We start from the raw sequence: 16,624 nt of genomic DNA on the forward strand, positions 1-16,624 counted from the left end.
GTACTCTCACCCCGCACGTTCACGAAATGTGTAGATGCGGCTCTGGTACCCCTCCGTATGCAGGGCATCTGCATTCTAAATTATATCGACGATTGGTTGATTCTAGCTCAATCAGAGCAGATGGCGGTTCGACATCGAGGTGTCGTTCTCGCCCATAGGGGTGAGCTGGGTTTGAGACTGAATGCCAAGAAGAGTGTACTTTCTCCAGTTCTGAGAACCACCTATCTAGGCGTAGTATGGGATTCGACCACAATGCAGGTACGTATGTCTCCTGCTCGGATCGAGTCGATCCTCACATCAGTCAAGAGAGTCAGAGAAGGCCAGTCACTCACTGTCAAGCAGTTCCAGAGACTGTTGGGGCTCATGGCAGCTGCGTCCAACATGATACCTTTTGGCCTCCTGCACATGAGGCCCCTACAGTGGTGGCTCAAGACCAAGGGGTTTTCCCCAAGGGGAAATCTTTTCCGAACTATTCAAGTCATGCGGCGATGCCTTCGTGCCTTAGACATATGGAAGAAACCTTGGTTCTTGAATCAGGGCCCGGTGTTGGGAGCTCTTGGTCGCCGTGTAACGCTAGCGACAGACGCATCCCTCAACGGTTGGGGTGCGGTCGTGAGTGGCCACCCTGCCCATGGTCTGTGGAGCGGTCGCCATCTGACATGGCACATCAATTGTCTAGAAATGCTAGCAGTATATCGAGCATTGAAATATTTCCTCCCAGACCTGAGAGGCTGTCATGTGTTAGTGCGCACCGACAACACAGCGGTAGTCTCTTATATCAATCAACAGGGAGGTCTGCGTTCATGCACCTTGTACAAGCTGGTATACCAGATCCTCCTGTGGTCCCAGGGCAAACTCCTCTCATTAAGAGCAGTGTATATTCCTGGGAGATTGAATGTAGGAGCAGACATGCTGTCGAGACAGGGGCCGAGGCCTGGGGAGTGGATGCTTCAACCTAGGTGGTGAAGCAGATATGGCAAATATTTGGCAAAGCTCAGGTGGACCTCTTCGCGTCTCGAGAGACATCGCAATGTCCCCTCTGGTTCTCTCTAGTTCACCCAGCTCCACTGGGACTAGATGCCATGGCACAGACTTGGCCGAGGCTTCGTCTGTACGCCTTTCCCCCCATAGCTCTGCTCCCGGGAGTTCTGTCGAGAGTACGCCGGGACGGGGTCCGTCTGTTGTTAGTAGCCCTGTTCTGGCCGGGCCGAGTAACAGTGATGCGCGGGTTGATCCAAATTGAGCGGGTGCCTGTGGTAACCCGCGGTTGCCCACGTTTACGAGTCATCCAAAAATATTTTTAATGATATTCGGGTCGCGGTCGGTCGGGTCGTTTGAAATATAGATGCCAATTAAACCTTTGTAATTAATATTGTACTAGACACAATTTTGAAATACATAGGCCTACACTTTATTGGCTGAATAACTGGCACGAAGATGACGCACGAACTCAGTCTGCACGTAGAGATGAAAGCGGAACGAGAAAAGGTGAAGACCTGTTTTTGGTAAAACATGATTTTAAAGACTTCATTAAGTGTTGTTTTATAGAAAACTCTTTTTAACCCTCTGTAGTCGATTAACGCATGTATAACCATGAAAATAACTTTAATTACACTTTCAGTTTTGATCGTACAGTTAAGAGTAATACATCAATCGAATCTGTAAAGGGTCTACTTTTTTTGAATACAGACATAATAACAACAGAACTTTGCGCACTTATAAAATAAAGATAACAAACAAGGTGTGCTGTCTGTGCTGATCGTAATGTACAAACACGTCATTAAAATGAACTGTAACTCCGTGAATACTCAAAGAGACATGAGAGAGATATCTATAGAAAGCTTGACATGTCTGTTTTTAAACTAAACAAGTGCTGCCAAAACAAATATTCTGTGATAAAGTAATCCATATGAAAACAACGCGATGTCTAGTTTCTCACGTCTCACTTCATTATATTTACTGTGACCACGTCCCCTCGCTGAACGCGCTATTCAGATTCAAACTGAAGCGCGCGGCTTGAATACGCCAATAACAGAAGAAAAAACAGCGAGACTGTTCAAGTTTTTTTATTTTACTGTTTGCTTCGCGATGAGAGCAATAAGACATAATGAACCCCGAAAAGATGTGATGTGGTTGAGGATTTGAGAAATGGATTTCCTCAGAAAAAAATGATGAAGTGCTTTATTCAGCAGAGATCATAAACATGAGTAAGTCTCTTTTCATTTATATATATACTTGTAGTACTAGTTTTCACATAACCTGTAAACATTTTACTAGTTAGACTTTTTCCAAAATATAATTCCTGACTAAATTTATAATCACATGAAACATTATGAAGTTTCAGTAACAATATACAATACTATACCATTCAAAAGCTTGATGTAAATAATATAAATGTAACAAATAAACGTGACTGTAACAAATTTAATAATGCTGTTCTTTCAATTTATCCCCCCTAATAAACCTGAAAAAATATTCTCAGCTCTCTTCAACATTAATAATAATAATAATAATCATAATAATAATAATCATAATGATGATAATAAAAATAATAATAATAATTTTTTTGTAGAAAATCAGATTGTTAAGATAAAGATTTTTGTTTTCTATAAATTGTATCTTAATTTTGATCAATGTTTTATCAATCAATTGCCCGTATTTTATAAATAAGAAGCAAATATATAACAGACAATGTAATGAGGCGCCGGCAGGATCACTTGCATGCATCAACTACTCCAATCCAGAGCTCCCTCTAAGAGGAAACTGTACGCCCTGAAGTGGAAACTCTTCACTTCATGGTGCAGAGATCGCCACCTTGACCCTGTTAACTGCCCAGTTGGTACAGTTCTGGAGTTTTTACAAGCTAGGCTCTCTGCGGGGTTAACCCACTCCACCTTAAAGGTGTACGTGGCGGCCATAGCTGCTTACCACGTCCCTTTCAATGATCAGCCACTGGGTAGACACCCCCTAGTCACACGTTTCCTCCGAGATGCACTGAGGCTGAGACCTCCAGTATGGTCCCGTATTCCCCCATGGGATTTGGTTGTGGTGTTAGAGGCTCTCTGCAAAGCTCCATTCGAGCCAATTCAAGAAATCTCAGACAGACATCTGACACTTAAGACTGCTCTATTACTGGCTATTACCTCTCTAAAGAGAGTTGGAGATCTCCAGGCCCTCTCGGTGGCCCCTAACTATCTAGACTTTGCCCCTGGTATGGCCAAAGCATTCTTATACCCTCGAGCGGGTTATGTTCCGAAGGTTCCCTCTGTCACACCACAACCTGTCATACTGCAGGCCTTCTGTCCTCCTCCCTTTCGGGAGCCAGACCAGGAAAAGCTAAAATGTGTCCAGTGCGAGCATTGGACGCATACATCCACAGAGCTGCCCTGTGGAGAAAGTCTGACCAATTGCTTGTTTGCTACGGTCCTCCTAAAAAGGGTTCTCCTGCCTCTAAGCAGACCCTTAGTCATTGGATAGTCGGTGCTATCAACGTCTCCTATGGGTCCTCTGGTCTTCCCCTTCCTTTGGGAGCCAAGGCTCACTCTACGCGGAGTATGGCTGCCTCTAAGGCCTTTCTAGCAGGTGTGTCCCTCTCGGACATCTGCAACGCTGCGGGGGTGGTCCACGCCCTCTACATTCACCAGATTTTACAATCTCGATATGCAAGCCGCTCCTGGCTCTTCTGTCCTCTCGCCTTAGCTGTGCTCTCCGGATACACACTAGGCAGGGGTTTGGTAGTCTGGCAGCGTTGGCACATCGTTCCCCAAAAGTGCTCGATGCAGCTCGAGTTCCCGAAGAGGAACGTCCCTAGGTTACGTATGTAACCCTAGTTCCTCGAGGGAACGAGACGCTGTGTCGCAGAGCCATACTCCCGGCACCCCTGCCGGGGCTTGCTTCCCTACTCGAAGCTGAAGCCAGCTGCATGGCACGTGCCTTTATAGCTTCCTGGTCGCTACGTCACCCCGTCCGTGACGTCACGCTCTTCCATTGAACTGATTGCACACGATATTCAGAGTTGTTCTTGCCAAAGGCGTTCCCCAAAAGCGCTCGACGCAGCGTCTCGTTCCCTCAAGGAACTAGGGTTACATACGTAACCTAGGGACGTTTTTCCATAAACATAGCACGTACAAAACTGTACCGAAACCATGACTCTAAAACCGCGAAACAAACTGAACAGTGAAAAAGTTGAACTGTGCCACCCCTACTATATAAACAGTCAGACTAAACTATATTTGTTTTTTTCTTCCAGTGTAAAATCTTGAATGTTTATTACTTGTTTTGTAAGTGACTCACCAATGATTTTTCAGAGACTCTTTAGTTGAATGCTTCATGCATTTAATATCTGTTGTCAGCATCAATAATAGACTGTAATTCTAGGTTTGTATAATAAGCTGCTCAAGCAAGCGGCAAAACATTTAAACACAACAATTAGCGTACTTGTTAGGATAAAGCAAATATTTAAAATTAAAACACCACTAACAGAGACAGTCGACTCTCCTGTTTTTTGCTTTTAAATCTTTATTGCAAGCAATCCCATGGGTCTTAATGAACTTTGTTTTTCTGCTTCCATAAAAGTGTATATATTTGCCTTGTTTATCTAAAAGTGCTCTTTTTCTTGTTTTAAACCTAGCCAAAAACCCATGTTTTGCGTGTGATACACAGTAGGCTTTAATTAGTATACATTTATTGTTAAATTACAGCATTTCCGTGTCAATCCATGTTCATTTTTACCACAAATAATGCACTGTCACTTTAATTCAGCGGGTGCATCAGAGCAAAAATACTCGGTACGTAAACAATCGCTGCACTGCTGCAGACGCACCACTCCTGGAACGCACTGACGGACTCCAACCTATTGCAGTGTGAATGCTGAAAATCCATTAACATGGGTGCGTAAAAAAATATGCAATGCATAAGCACTGTAGACGGTGTAGCAGAACATCTTGGATACATACGTTACCCTCATTCCCTGATGGAGGGAACGGAGACGTTATGTTGAACGACATATGGGGTCTCACTTGGGAGGCCAATCATCTTTGAGTTTAAGAGAAAATGCCAATTAAAATTGGCTAGTGGATTTAACATATCTGAGCCACTCCCTGTGCCAACGGGTATAAATAGGGCGACAGGTGCATCCACTCATTAGGTTTTATGCAGAGGAGCCGAGAACGTGTCTCGGCAACAGCAACCAGTTCAAGGTTGTGGCATGGGGACATAACGTCTCCGTTCCCTCCACCAGGGAATGAGAGTTACGTTCGTAACCGAGACGTTCCCTATCTGTCGGTCACTTAGAGTTATGTCGAATGACATATGGGGTCCTATGGAAAACGCCACAACCTGAACACTGTCACAACCCTGTGGCGCTGCAATTGACGACAAGCACTGGCGTGCCACAAAAGCTACGCTTAAGGTCGTAACCTTCCCAAAGCCCCAGCGCAAATTCACTGACCTTGGTACCGAAGGGGCCAAAGGGAGAGTACATCGCTGCTGGAGAAGGCCAAGCTGCTGTTCCGCCCATACAAAGTTAGTGGAAGGGATTTCAACCTTCAGAGAAAGATTGCTTCAAATCTTCCCTATTTGTGGGCACGATGCAGGGGGGTGCCCACGGCGACAAGCAGGCTGAGGCACTGCCCACGACAGAATGGTAGCAACCGGAGGATCACGTCAAGATGTGCTGGATGGCCTCAGTCTGCTTTTGCACCGCCGAGAACTGCTGGGCAAAGTCCTCGACCGTGTCGCCGAACATGCCTGCCTGGGAGACGGGAGCATCGAGAAAGGGAGCTTTGTCGACGTCTCTCATGTCGGCCAGGGTCAGCCAGAGATGGCGCTCCTGGATCACCAGCGTGGACATCGCCTTCCCGAGGGACCGCGCCGTGACCTTCGTCACCTGTAAGGCGAAGTCAGTCGCCGTGCGCAGTTCCTGCATCAACCTCGGGTCGGTACCACCCTCGTGCATTGATTTCAGCGCCTTGGCTTGATGTACCTGCTGGATAACCATGGCATGCAGGGCAGAGGCAGCTTGGCCCGCAGCACTATAAGCCTTGGCAGCCAGAGCGACCGACAGCTTACAGGCCTTGGACGGCAGCCTCAGCGTGTTGGACGCCCAGACACCGCTCGTGACCGTCAACCGAAGACGGGAAATGACCGCATCCAGAAGGACACGGACGAAACGGCATCTTGAAAAAGACGCAAATCGTCCGTGATTTGCTCTTTTAGAAACTGCTCTTTTAACCGAAGCGCCCAGGGGAATCGCTCACAGGGACTGTTACTGACCAGTTACTGACTATTCTTGTCTTTTTCTAGTATATGAGCAACATTGACTCATGGTGTAAGGCCTGTGGAGAGGGAGAACTTCCTTCTGAGCTACAGGACCTGGAAGACACAATCCACCACCACCAGGGTCTCTGTGAACACATAACCACTGCCTATTCTGAGGTACAAATCTCTTTGTGTCCATTAAAGTAAAAAACTATGCTCTGCAGTAAAAAAAACACAAAATGTTTTACTAGTGTTTGTGAACAGTTTTGCCTTAAAGACTAAATTCAGTATACCTCTAAGCTGAGAAAGAACTAAGAAAAAAAATTCAGTCATGACAACTTTTGGAATAGTTTTTCTTCAGTATGATGATTTTAATGTTGTTGGTCTTTGTGGACTAGATCTGCTACACACTGCTGCTGCTGCAAGGCAAATATGGACTTGCTTTACACAGACATGTTGCTGTGATATTGTAAGATACGCTGCTGCTGCTGCTGCTGCTGCATGTATAGACACATATACAGTAAATCCCATAGCAGATCTAGACAAGTTTTCTGTAAGTAACATCTTTAGGTGTTCATGTGTATTATCTGTTCTTCCTCAGGTTAGTCAGGATGGCAAAGCCCTACTAGATAAGCTACAACGGCCTTTGACCCCAGGGAGTGCAGATTCACTGACATCCTCGGCTAACTACTCCAAGGCAGTGCACCATGTTCTGGATATCATTCATGAAGTTCTGCATCACCAGAGGCAGTTGGAGAACATTTGGCAGCACCGCAAACTTCGTCTTCACCAACGGCTACAGCTCTGTGTCTTCCAACAGGATGTCCAGCAGGTCGGATACTTACCCTTAACTACAAATACTTTATATACAAAATAATGTAAACACTGTTTTTTACATCCCATGTGGATGTGGATTTAAATTTATTGCATTTATTCACATGTTATTTGTGAAGTGAGAGATGTTTTTCATTTCATTCTCGCCCACTTCCCACAAGCTTCTTCTTGCACATGCTTATTTCAACAGAATTTTACTGTCTAATTGCAGTGATTTTGATCTGCCCGTTTCACTTAATTTTGGTCCAATTTATGACGTATTTAATCCCATCAAGCTAATTTATTCCTGTGAAGACAATTCTGAATTTTCCATAGAAAATGTTCTTAATATAAATTGATGTGGCAAAACACAAAATTATTTTTTGATCATTTTTAGTTTGATATGACAGAGTGACACTAAAATGAGTCCTGCTCGTAAATGAGGTTAATCTGGTCGAATCTCTTCTCTTTGTCTGAATGAAATGGCAGCATCTGAATGCCTGTTAGGCATCGTTATGTTGAATATAAAGTGAGTTCTGTTTAAATAAGATTTCACTGCTCAGTTAAGAACAAATATAAATGTATAAGTGAGATTTTAGGCACCACTGCATTAAATTGTAAACATGCAACTGTTAACAGAAATGTTTTTAATTTTATTTTTTATTTTTTTTCTTTCTTTGTTTTTTGGATTAAATATTTACCTTTTTTCTTTTTCAAGTATTTTATTTATTTATTTTTTTAAAGGAGCAGTTAACCCCAAAAATAATAATTAATCTTTTAATAATTCATCATGTCATCTTTTTCAAAACAGCATCCAAATGTCTCTCCACTCTCTCTCACACACGGTCTGTCCCACACTATTGCCGCGTTTCCATTGAAATTACCCAGAACATTTGTACCAGGAACTTTTTTTCCCAGGAACTTTTTTCCCCCCAGACCTGTTGCTTTCTGTGTTTCCACCGCGGTGTAAAGTACCGGGAAGATTAGGCAAATAGACTGGTGACGTAGGTCTGCGCGAGTTTCCCAATACAAAGTGCGCTGATTTTGGACGTGCATCCTCGGTAGTTCAGATTTTGTGCATTCGACTCGGGAGTGTGATGTCCACGACGATGCAAATCCAGTAATTCTGCAAACAGCAGCGTACTTGATAACTTCAGTCAGCTGACCATGGCTACTGCAATTTTCCTCTCTGTATTTACAATAAAACGAAATTTGATTTCAAATACCACTGCCTCCTTTCGTTTTCATTTAAACATAATAACAGCTGCAGAAATGTACTTAGTTCAGGGATATGTGTATATACAGCCATTACAATGAAACAAAATATTATATAAATATTTTTTTTTCATTTTAACATATAGATAAATTGAATAGAGATCAAAGATAACCTGTTAGATTTACCCAAAACGAATTATATTTTATGTTTAACCACTAAAGAGACATCAAAGCCAGTGGCACATATCAGAAGGCCTAGCCGAGGTGAGGCTGCTTCTCGGCGGATACATAAGCACTGAGCTCCCGCTGATCGCGTGGAGTTCACTGTCTCCGAGATCGGCGAAACACATTTTTAAATAGGCTCTGACTTCATAAATAAACCACAGATTTGAGTTTTAAACAACTACATTCTCGCCTGAAATACTTTTAAAATTACATTTCATGACACAATAACAGTAATATTTTGAAAATGATCTGAATAAATGGTGGTTGAACTCAACCAATGTTGCGTGAACAACCAATCAGGATGTTTAGCGCCCAAGTCCTGCCCCCGAAAGTTCCAGAATTTTGAAAAAGTACCACCTCGCCAGCAGGGACTTTATGAGGGACATTTTTTTACCCGGAACTTTATTTAGTTCCTGGTTTCCTGCGGTGGAAACACAACGAGTACCAGGCCAAAGTCCCTAGTTCCTGGGTAAAGTTCCTGTGGTGGAAACGCGGCATATGATCCCGTTTTTATTTTTTTATTTTTTTATTTTTTTACTTAGCATTTTTCTCTCAGAAGCATTCAGTATCAGTTGTCATAGTAACTGTGTTAAGCAGCCTCATTATGTTGAGGGTTTGCCCCATAAAATTATGCAGGCATACGGGACATCTAAAACTACCAGACATCAGAAAACAGCCATGTGAGCCTGAGACTGAGCATCTGCATGACAAATGATTGCTTCTATTAGCACGCACACAGATGCCAGCACACAAAAAGCTCTGAATGTTTCTATGTGTGGCACATTCAGCCAGATCAAAGGTGGCTCAATGCAAATATGCATGAGTAGAGGACTCAATGTGTTTTTGCTGTGTCCTCCTGTGTCTTTTGAGGCAGGTAGAAAGCTTTCAGACTTAGAAAGAGTCTTAGCAGCTTCACCTTGCAAATTCCATATGGTTAATAAAACATATACTACTCACTTAACCATTTCTAATAGTTTTTTATTAGTGAAATATTGCATGTGTTCAGATGTTCATGCAAACCTGTAAGAAACAACAGATACTACTCTGTTTGTCAAATTTCCATTAATAAACACAGTTATTGTATTCTCAGACAGCACCATCAGAGCAGACACCAGAGTCTTGCTGCTTAATCTGCAGGATGACCTCATTGCATGTTCGTGCTGATGTTTATAGTGGTGTAGAGCTGTCGCAGTGACTCCTGCTGCTTAGAGGTGCCCCCTGGTGGCTGTACTCTTGAAATGCAGTGGAACTCTTTTACTGTAATGAATCAGATAGATGCCTTTAGCCAAATCATCATAAAGTGAATTTAAAGTATACTTTTATTATTATTATATTGTTATATTATTGTGTTTGTATTTTACATTCCCTAGAACAGATCCCATGATGTTTGTGTAGCTACCAGTTACAGGATCCCTTACAAAACCCCTCCAGTAAAAAAAAAAAAAAAAAAAAAAAAAAAAAAAAAAAATTATATATATATATATATATATATATATATATATATATATATATATATATATATATATATATATATATATATATATATATATATATATATATATATATATAATTTTATTTTTACTCTGCTCTTTAATACTTATTCTGCTAGAAATTGACATAACATTTACAGGAAAATCACTCATGGAAAATCCCACTCCCATATTCACAAGCTATTGAACAAATATGGAAATTGACTTGCAAAGTTCTAACAGTTGCATAAAACAAACAAAATAATAATAATAATAATAATAATAATAATAATAATAATAATAATAATAATAATCTCCACATACGAAAAAGACAAAAAACATAAACGTATTCCATATAGAATGTTACTAAAGTCATGGTCCTTTTATAGTGATTTAGTTGTTAATATGACCCTCTGAACAATTTTTGTTTCTTTTCTTCTTTGTGAATATCTTCTCACATAGGTTCTAGATTGGATTGAAAACCATGGTGAGGCGTTCCTTAGTAAGCACACAGGAGTGGGGAAGTCTCTGCACAGGGCCCGAGCATTACAGAAACGTCATGAGGACTTTGAAGAAGTGGCTCAGGTAAGAAAAAATGGATGTAAGATCATCACTTTGGCTATCTACTGAATATCTAGTTCTCCCCCCCATAATCAAAAGTGGGCTGGCCATCTCAGAAATTACTCAAATGCATATTAACTTCCAAACCTCTGCATGTTTCTCAGAATACCTACACAAATGCAGACAAACTACTGGAGGCGGCAGAGCAGCTGGCTCAGACTGGCGAGTGTGACCCTGAGGAGATCTACCAGGCCGCACACCAGCTGGAAGATCGTATCCAGGACTTCGTAAGACGCGTTGAACAACGCAAAGTCCTGCTCGACATGTCTGTGGCCTTCCACACTCACAGCAAAGAGGTAAGTTATGAGAGAGTAATATTGGGTGTGGACATGTCTGGGTTTGCTAGCGTTTACATGTGCCCTACTTGACATAAATGTTTTCTCGAATATGATGTAACAGTTACACACAGTCTATACTTTTTTTGGTCTTCACTTTCAGAGATGAAAGTATAGGTTTGACATAATTATGTTCCTGAATATTATGTAACAGGTACAGTACAAACACAATTTCTGAAAACATACCTAGAGATGTATTATTGTTGCTGATATTATTATTATTATTATTATTATTAATTAATTGATAGATTTGGACCCGCTTTATATTAAGTGGCCTTAACTACTATGTACTTACATTTTAATTAATAATTTAGTACAATGTACTTATTGTGTACATACATGTTTTTACATTGTACTTGTTGTGTTTTCTGTGGAGTTCTGTCATTTCTGAAGTTTGTTATTTCTTATTTTATGTTTAATCAAATGGTAACCTTAAACTAGAGCTACAAATGTTGTAAGTAGAATTTATGGAAAATGTTTGAGGTTTAGCAGCCCAATAGTGTAGTGTTTCTTTAAGAGAGGAGTGTGCTGTGAGTACATGTGACCGGTGTCTATTAGTGAAAAGGAAGCATGAATTTAATTTGTTTGTAATGACTTTCAACCCGGTGTGCAGCCACTTGGTAAGCTCTCTTAATTTTAAATGGTTTCTTGTCTGTTATGATGTACGCTTCATGTTGTTTGCTGTCACCATGCTATGTTGTTGTATCATGTTGTGTTCATTGCATGTTAAAGATAACATTATTGTTTGGTAGATCTAGGCAGTTTAGTTAACTGTTAAAGATAATGCTATGTTCAAATGTTATAATTGGACGGGGTGGCGAAGCCTTGGGACATAGTCAACATTTAGACTTCTAACATTGTTAAATCATATGTGTTTATTTGTGTTTACTTTCTTTAGTTTTGTAAACGTTTGATTAAGTATGAATCGCAGATCTGTATTTAACATACTTCCTGGTTTGCCGTGGGGTATTTTGGAAGCTGTTTTCTGCTTTTGATAAGACTGTATGCATAGGTTCTTTGTAGGATTTGAGTATGTTGAATAATGTTTGAAGTGTGAAGCTTGTACATGAAAATGATGAAATGATGATTATGATATTATATATTTGTATTTTGATTAATGTTGCTTATTGTTATTGGGCTATTGAGGTAAATAACAGAGGCTGTTTGTAGTATGCACTTGAAAAGTGAAACGTTGTATGTCTTATTGTTTCAGGTTTATTACCTGGTTACTTGATTATCCTTGTGGAAAAAATAAACAAACAAATGTGGAATACCGAGTAATATCCTTTTGTACACTGGGTTGCCCTTTCCGTGGGAAGAAAACGGAACAGTAATAAACCAACGGTTCAAGTGCATTAAGCCAAGTCTGCTACCGCCCTATCAGCATTGACCAGGAAAGGAATAAGGTGAATAGACCCTCTGTGTTAGTTGCTGGGAAAGGAAGATGGATTTGACAGAATTAATGGCCCTAAAAGGAAAGCGCTCAACAGCACAGTGCTCTTTCAGCAAGAGAGCCAACAAGCTGTCCCTCACTGTAGACCTTCTAGAAAAAAGAGTTCTTATCGACGAGATTAGAGCACTTGGTGTAGACTTTGGAAAGGTGCACGACGCTGGACTAGAATATGTTGACGCTCTAGGAGAAGTAAGAAGTGAGGAAGAAAAAGTAAGTAAAGAAGCAGCTCATGTGGTGTAGAAAATGGCGATGTGCCTTGTCACTTATACAGAAACGCTCCGGCTCGCTAAGGAGACATTGTGGTCCAAATTTGCCCATATCGACCTTGAGTTGTACGCCAACGGAGCAGAGGAGAAATGTATTGAAGTGGAAAACACTGATGTGAAGTGGTCAGAGGAAGACTTTCAAGTCCTGAGAGAGAGTCTGGTGGAGAGAATCAAAATGCTTGAGCAGAAGGTGCTTGAATGGGAAAGTCTTGTCTCTGGAGCAAAGATAACCGTGTATAAGCAGCAGTTGAAGCGGAAAGAAGAGGTCGATGAGGGAGAAGAGGTTGAAGATGTAGGTATTGATGGAGGACATCGTGAGTTCGGTGAGGGGCCTATTAGAGCTGGTACACAGTCCCAAATTCCCAGTGTAACACATGTATCCACTACTGAAGCATCTGCATTTTCATATGCACCACCACAAAGCATCTCTAGCCTGCATCCTGGAACGTACGGCTTCAGACCACAGATTAGTCTTGAAAGAACACTTCTGCCCACGTTTTCGGGAGACATGACTGACTACTATCGGTGGAAGGCTGAGTGGAAAGAACTGGAACAGCTAGGAAACCCACAGATGACGGCTGGTGTTACAAGGTTCCACCTGCTGGCAAGTCTTGGTGACAGGGTGAAGAAAGATTTAGTTTTAAACAGCTGTGCATCAACGGATGAAATGTTCAGGCGCCTCGACAACCGTTTCGGGTACAAGGCGAAAATCGTCCTGAAGATATCTGAGGAGGTTCAGGGCCTATCCCCCGTAAAGAGAGACAATCCTAGGAAAGCAATTGAGCTGATCCAAGCAGTAGAGCGGGCCCTTAGTAACCTTGTGATTCTGGGAGAAGAGGAGGTTATAAAGAATCGTTGGGTAGCGCAGTCCCTTGAAAGCAAGCTGCCAAGCTTTCTGAAGGAGAAATGGATTGCACATAAGATTAAGCCTGCAAATGGGTTTGCTCCACATAACCACTTTGACTGCTTAATGCGCTTCCTGAAAAAGCAGGAGGCAATTCTGGAGGAGTTGGATCAGCTGCAGGTAAGCCCTAGAGAGGGAAGCTCTTCAGTTAAAGGCCCAGCAGATAAATCAGAAAAAGGAGATAAGAAAGTATTCTCCAAAGCTACCTCCGGCCGAAGAGAGTTTCAGTCGAAGCCACGCTTGGGCTTGTGCACTGCCTGTGCTGATGAGACACACGCTGGCAGGTTGTTTGCCTGCAAAGCCTTTAGGGACATGGATCTCCAGAGGAGAAAGATCCATCTGAAGACCCATGGGATATGCAATCAGTGCCTGTGTTTCCACCTAAAGGATGGCTGTTGCAACCTGAAGTTCCTCTGCAGTAAAATGGACTGTCGTAAAGAAGATCCTCACCATTATTTGCTCTGCCCCAAGTCCATCGCTCAAGAAAAAGATGCTAGCAGCGAGGTGCAAGGTACCAAAAAGGTGGAGAAAAAGGGCCTCGGGCTGACCACTAAGCAAGAAGAGCTCCTGGCGAAAGTCACTCTGGAATTAAGAGCAGAATTTAGGAAGGCATTTTCCAACAAAGCCTCAACCATGATCTACACTGCTGGCGGTGAACTGAAAGAGTACCCAGTTATAATGATGTTACTGGAAGCGACCACTAACTCAGGACAGCTGATAGGCACTCTTATTGACCTTGCCTCTGACACCAATTATATAACAAACAATGCTGCCCAGCGCCTTGGACTGATTGGTGAGCGCATCAAGTTAATTGTCCATGGAATAGGAGGGATGAGAACGACAGTCACAACCAAGAGATACTCCCTGCGACTAAGAGTGAAGACCATCAAGGGTATGGTAATGGAGCACAAACTGCTCTGCTACGGCCTGGAGAGTTTTGCGGAGATAAGTCAACCTGTTACTCCACAACAACTGCAAAGGATCTTTCCTGATGTCGCTGCAGAGGAGCTTGCCCGCCCTGAGAATATCGATCTTCTGATCAGTCACCGGGAAGGTCGTTTAGTTCCACAGCCATTCAAGTTGGAGGGAGATCTAGTCCTCTGGGACGGCCCATTGGGCAAAACTGTTGGTGGTACTCACCCTGATCTCTTTGAGGTGGTCGACTTAACGCTGCACCAGTCTGAAACTCACTTTGCAAGGTCTATGAGGACATCCTCAAGGGTGTATAAGGAAGTCCTTGTGGACATCAAAGACCTGTGTGGGGACCCTACAAGGATGGAAGAAGTGACTCTTAGCAGCACCACTGCCACGAATAAGGAGGTATTTGAGTGTTTTAAGTAGGATAGTATTGGAGCAGCATGTGACCCGAAATGTGGGAGCTGTAAGTGCAGCAAGTGTCCTCCGGGTGGCAAAGAGATGACCCTTGGAGAAGAAAGGGACTTAGAAAAGATAAAAGACTGTCTCTCTTACGTGTTAGCAGACAAACACAGTGACTCCCCACACTGGGATGCGGCCTACCCATGGAAAGTAAGTCCAGCGATTCTGCCAGATAACCGCAAAGCAGTGGAAGCAACTTTCCGGAACACAGAGGTTCGGCTGGCAAGTGGAAAGCGGCGTATGGGGAGCAGATCCATGAGATGGTATCAAGAGGAGCAGCTATCAAGCTCACGAAGGAAGAGATCAAGGCATGGAACGGCCCAATCTGGTATATCAGCCATCTGGTTGCCCCGAATCCTCATTCCAGCTCAATGCCAGTGAGGATAGTCTGGAATAGTAGCCAGGAGTTTAAAGGGTTGAGCTTGAACAACCTCCTTCATAAAGGCCCTGATGTCCTCAACTCGATCTGAAGAGTCCTGATGAAATTCAGGAGCAGATTGTATGCTGCCCTTGGCGATGTTAAGAAAATGTATAATTCAGTGTGGCTGAAGGACGAAGAGGTCCATCTCCATCGATTCCTCTGGAGGGATAAACCCGAAGATGAAATCGGTGTGTTTGCCCTCAACAGAGTCAACATTGGTGACAAGCCTGCTGGATGCATCGCTCAGGTTGCCATGAGAGAGACAGCAAATTTGCCTCAGTTTACATCTATGGTTGAAGAGCGTCGGATCCTGACAGAGGACTGCTATGTGGACGATATTTTGACGTCGCATGATGATCTCCAAACTCTGATTAAGATGACTAAAGGAGTGGAAGAGATCCTAAAAGCAGTTGGCTTTTCCCTCAAGCCCTGGGTCCTGACAGGTCAAAGTGGGAGGAGTGGAAAACCCACTAACTATAGCAACATCAGGTTAACAGAACCCAAGACCCTGATACTCCCCAACCAGATGCGGGATGAGGACAATAAGGCATTGGGATTGGGATATGAACTAGAATCTTATAAACTCCGTGTCTTGACGTCGGTGAACTTCTCAAGGAGACGAGGAAAGATGAGGACCGGTCTGGATCTACGAGAGGATGAGATAAGAGGTAGCACCCCTGACCCTCTTACCCGACGTATACTGTTGAGTCAGATTGCAGGGTTCTATGACCGAATTGGCCTGGCCTCACCTGCCAAGCAACGAGGAGTGATGCTCATAAGAGAGTCCTTTCAGGAAGCAGGAAGAAACCATCCCTCCAAGGACACCTGGGACGATCCTCTTTCTTCACGTCTTCGAGAGGCTGCAATAAAACTCTTTGAGCAATATGTAAGGCTTGGCCAACTTAGATTCGACAGGAGTCTCACACCCCTTGGAGCCATAGGTTGCCCAATGGGGATCACGTTTTCCGATGGTAGTGAAGCTTCCTATGGAGCCGTTCTTTATCTACGGTGGGAGACAGAAGGAGGAATTGTGGTGAAGCTGGTTGAATCAAAGGCCAAGCTCACCCCTCTAGACCAGAAAGGTGATGTCATTAAAGCAGAGCTGTGCGGAGCTGTCTTTGCATCCCGCCTGAAGATATACTTTGAGAAGCAATGCTACATTAAGATCGATCGGTGGATTCATTTTGTCGATAGTCAGACAATCCTGGGAGCCATCCAGAAGGATAGCTATGGCTATCAGACATTTTTTGCAAACCGGATTGGAGAA

General features: G+C 42.9%; 1 protein-coding gene across 4 annotated transcripts in view; it reads left to right on the forward strand.

Annotated features, from left to right (window-relative positions):
• LOC128030934 (triple functional domain protein-like) overlaps window positions 1-16,624 on the forward strand; it is a 252,485-nt gene that overhangs the window by 140,930 nt on the left and 94,931 nt on the right. For all 4 annotated transcript variants that reach the window (XR_008187999.1, XM_052619030.1, XM_052619031.1 and 1 more), the window contains exons 9-12: window positions 6,304-6,435; window positions 6,860-7,090; window positions 10,443-10,565; window positions 10,706-10,897. Coding sequence is in view for 3 of the 4 variants with exons in the window: in XM_052619030.1 (XP_052474990.1) it covers window positions 6,304-6,435; window positions 6,860-7,090; window positions 10,443-10,565; window positions 10,706-10,897 (678 nt within the window). In the remaining variant the exon portion in view is untranslated. The remainder of the gene's footprint in view (window positions 1-6,303; window positions 6,436-6,859; window positions 7,091-10,442; window positions 10,566-10,705; window positions 10,898-16,624) is intronic.

Source organism: Carassius gibelio, chromosome A16, assembly GCF_023724105.1.
Source record: "Carassius gibelio isolate Cgi1373 ecotype wild population from Czech Republic chromosome A16, carGib1.2-hapl.c, whole genome shotgun sequence".
Lineage (NCBI taxonomy): Eukaryota > Metazoa > Chordata > Actinopteri > Cypriniformes > Cyprinidae > Carassius > Carassius gibelio.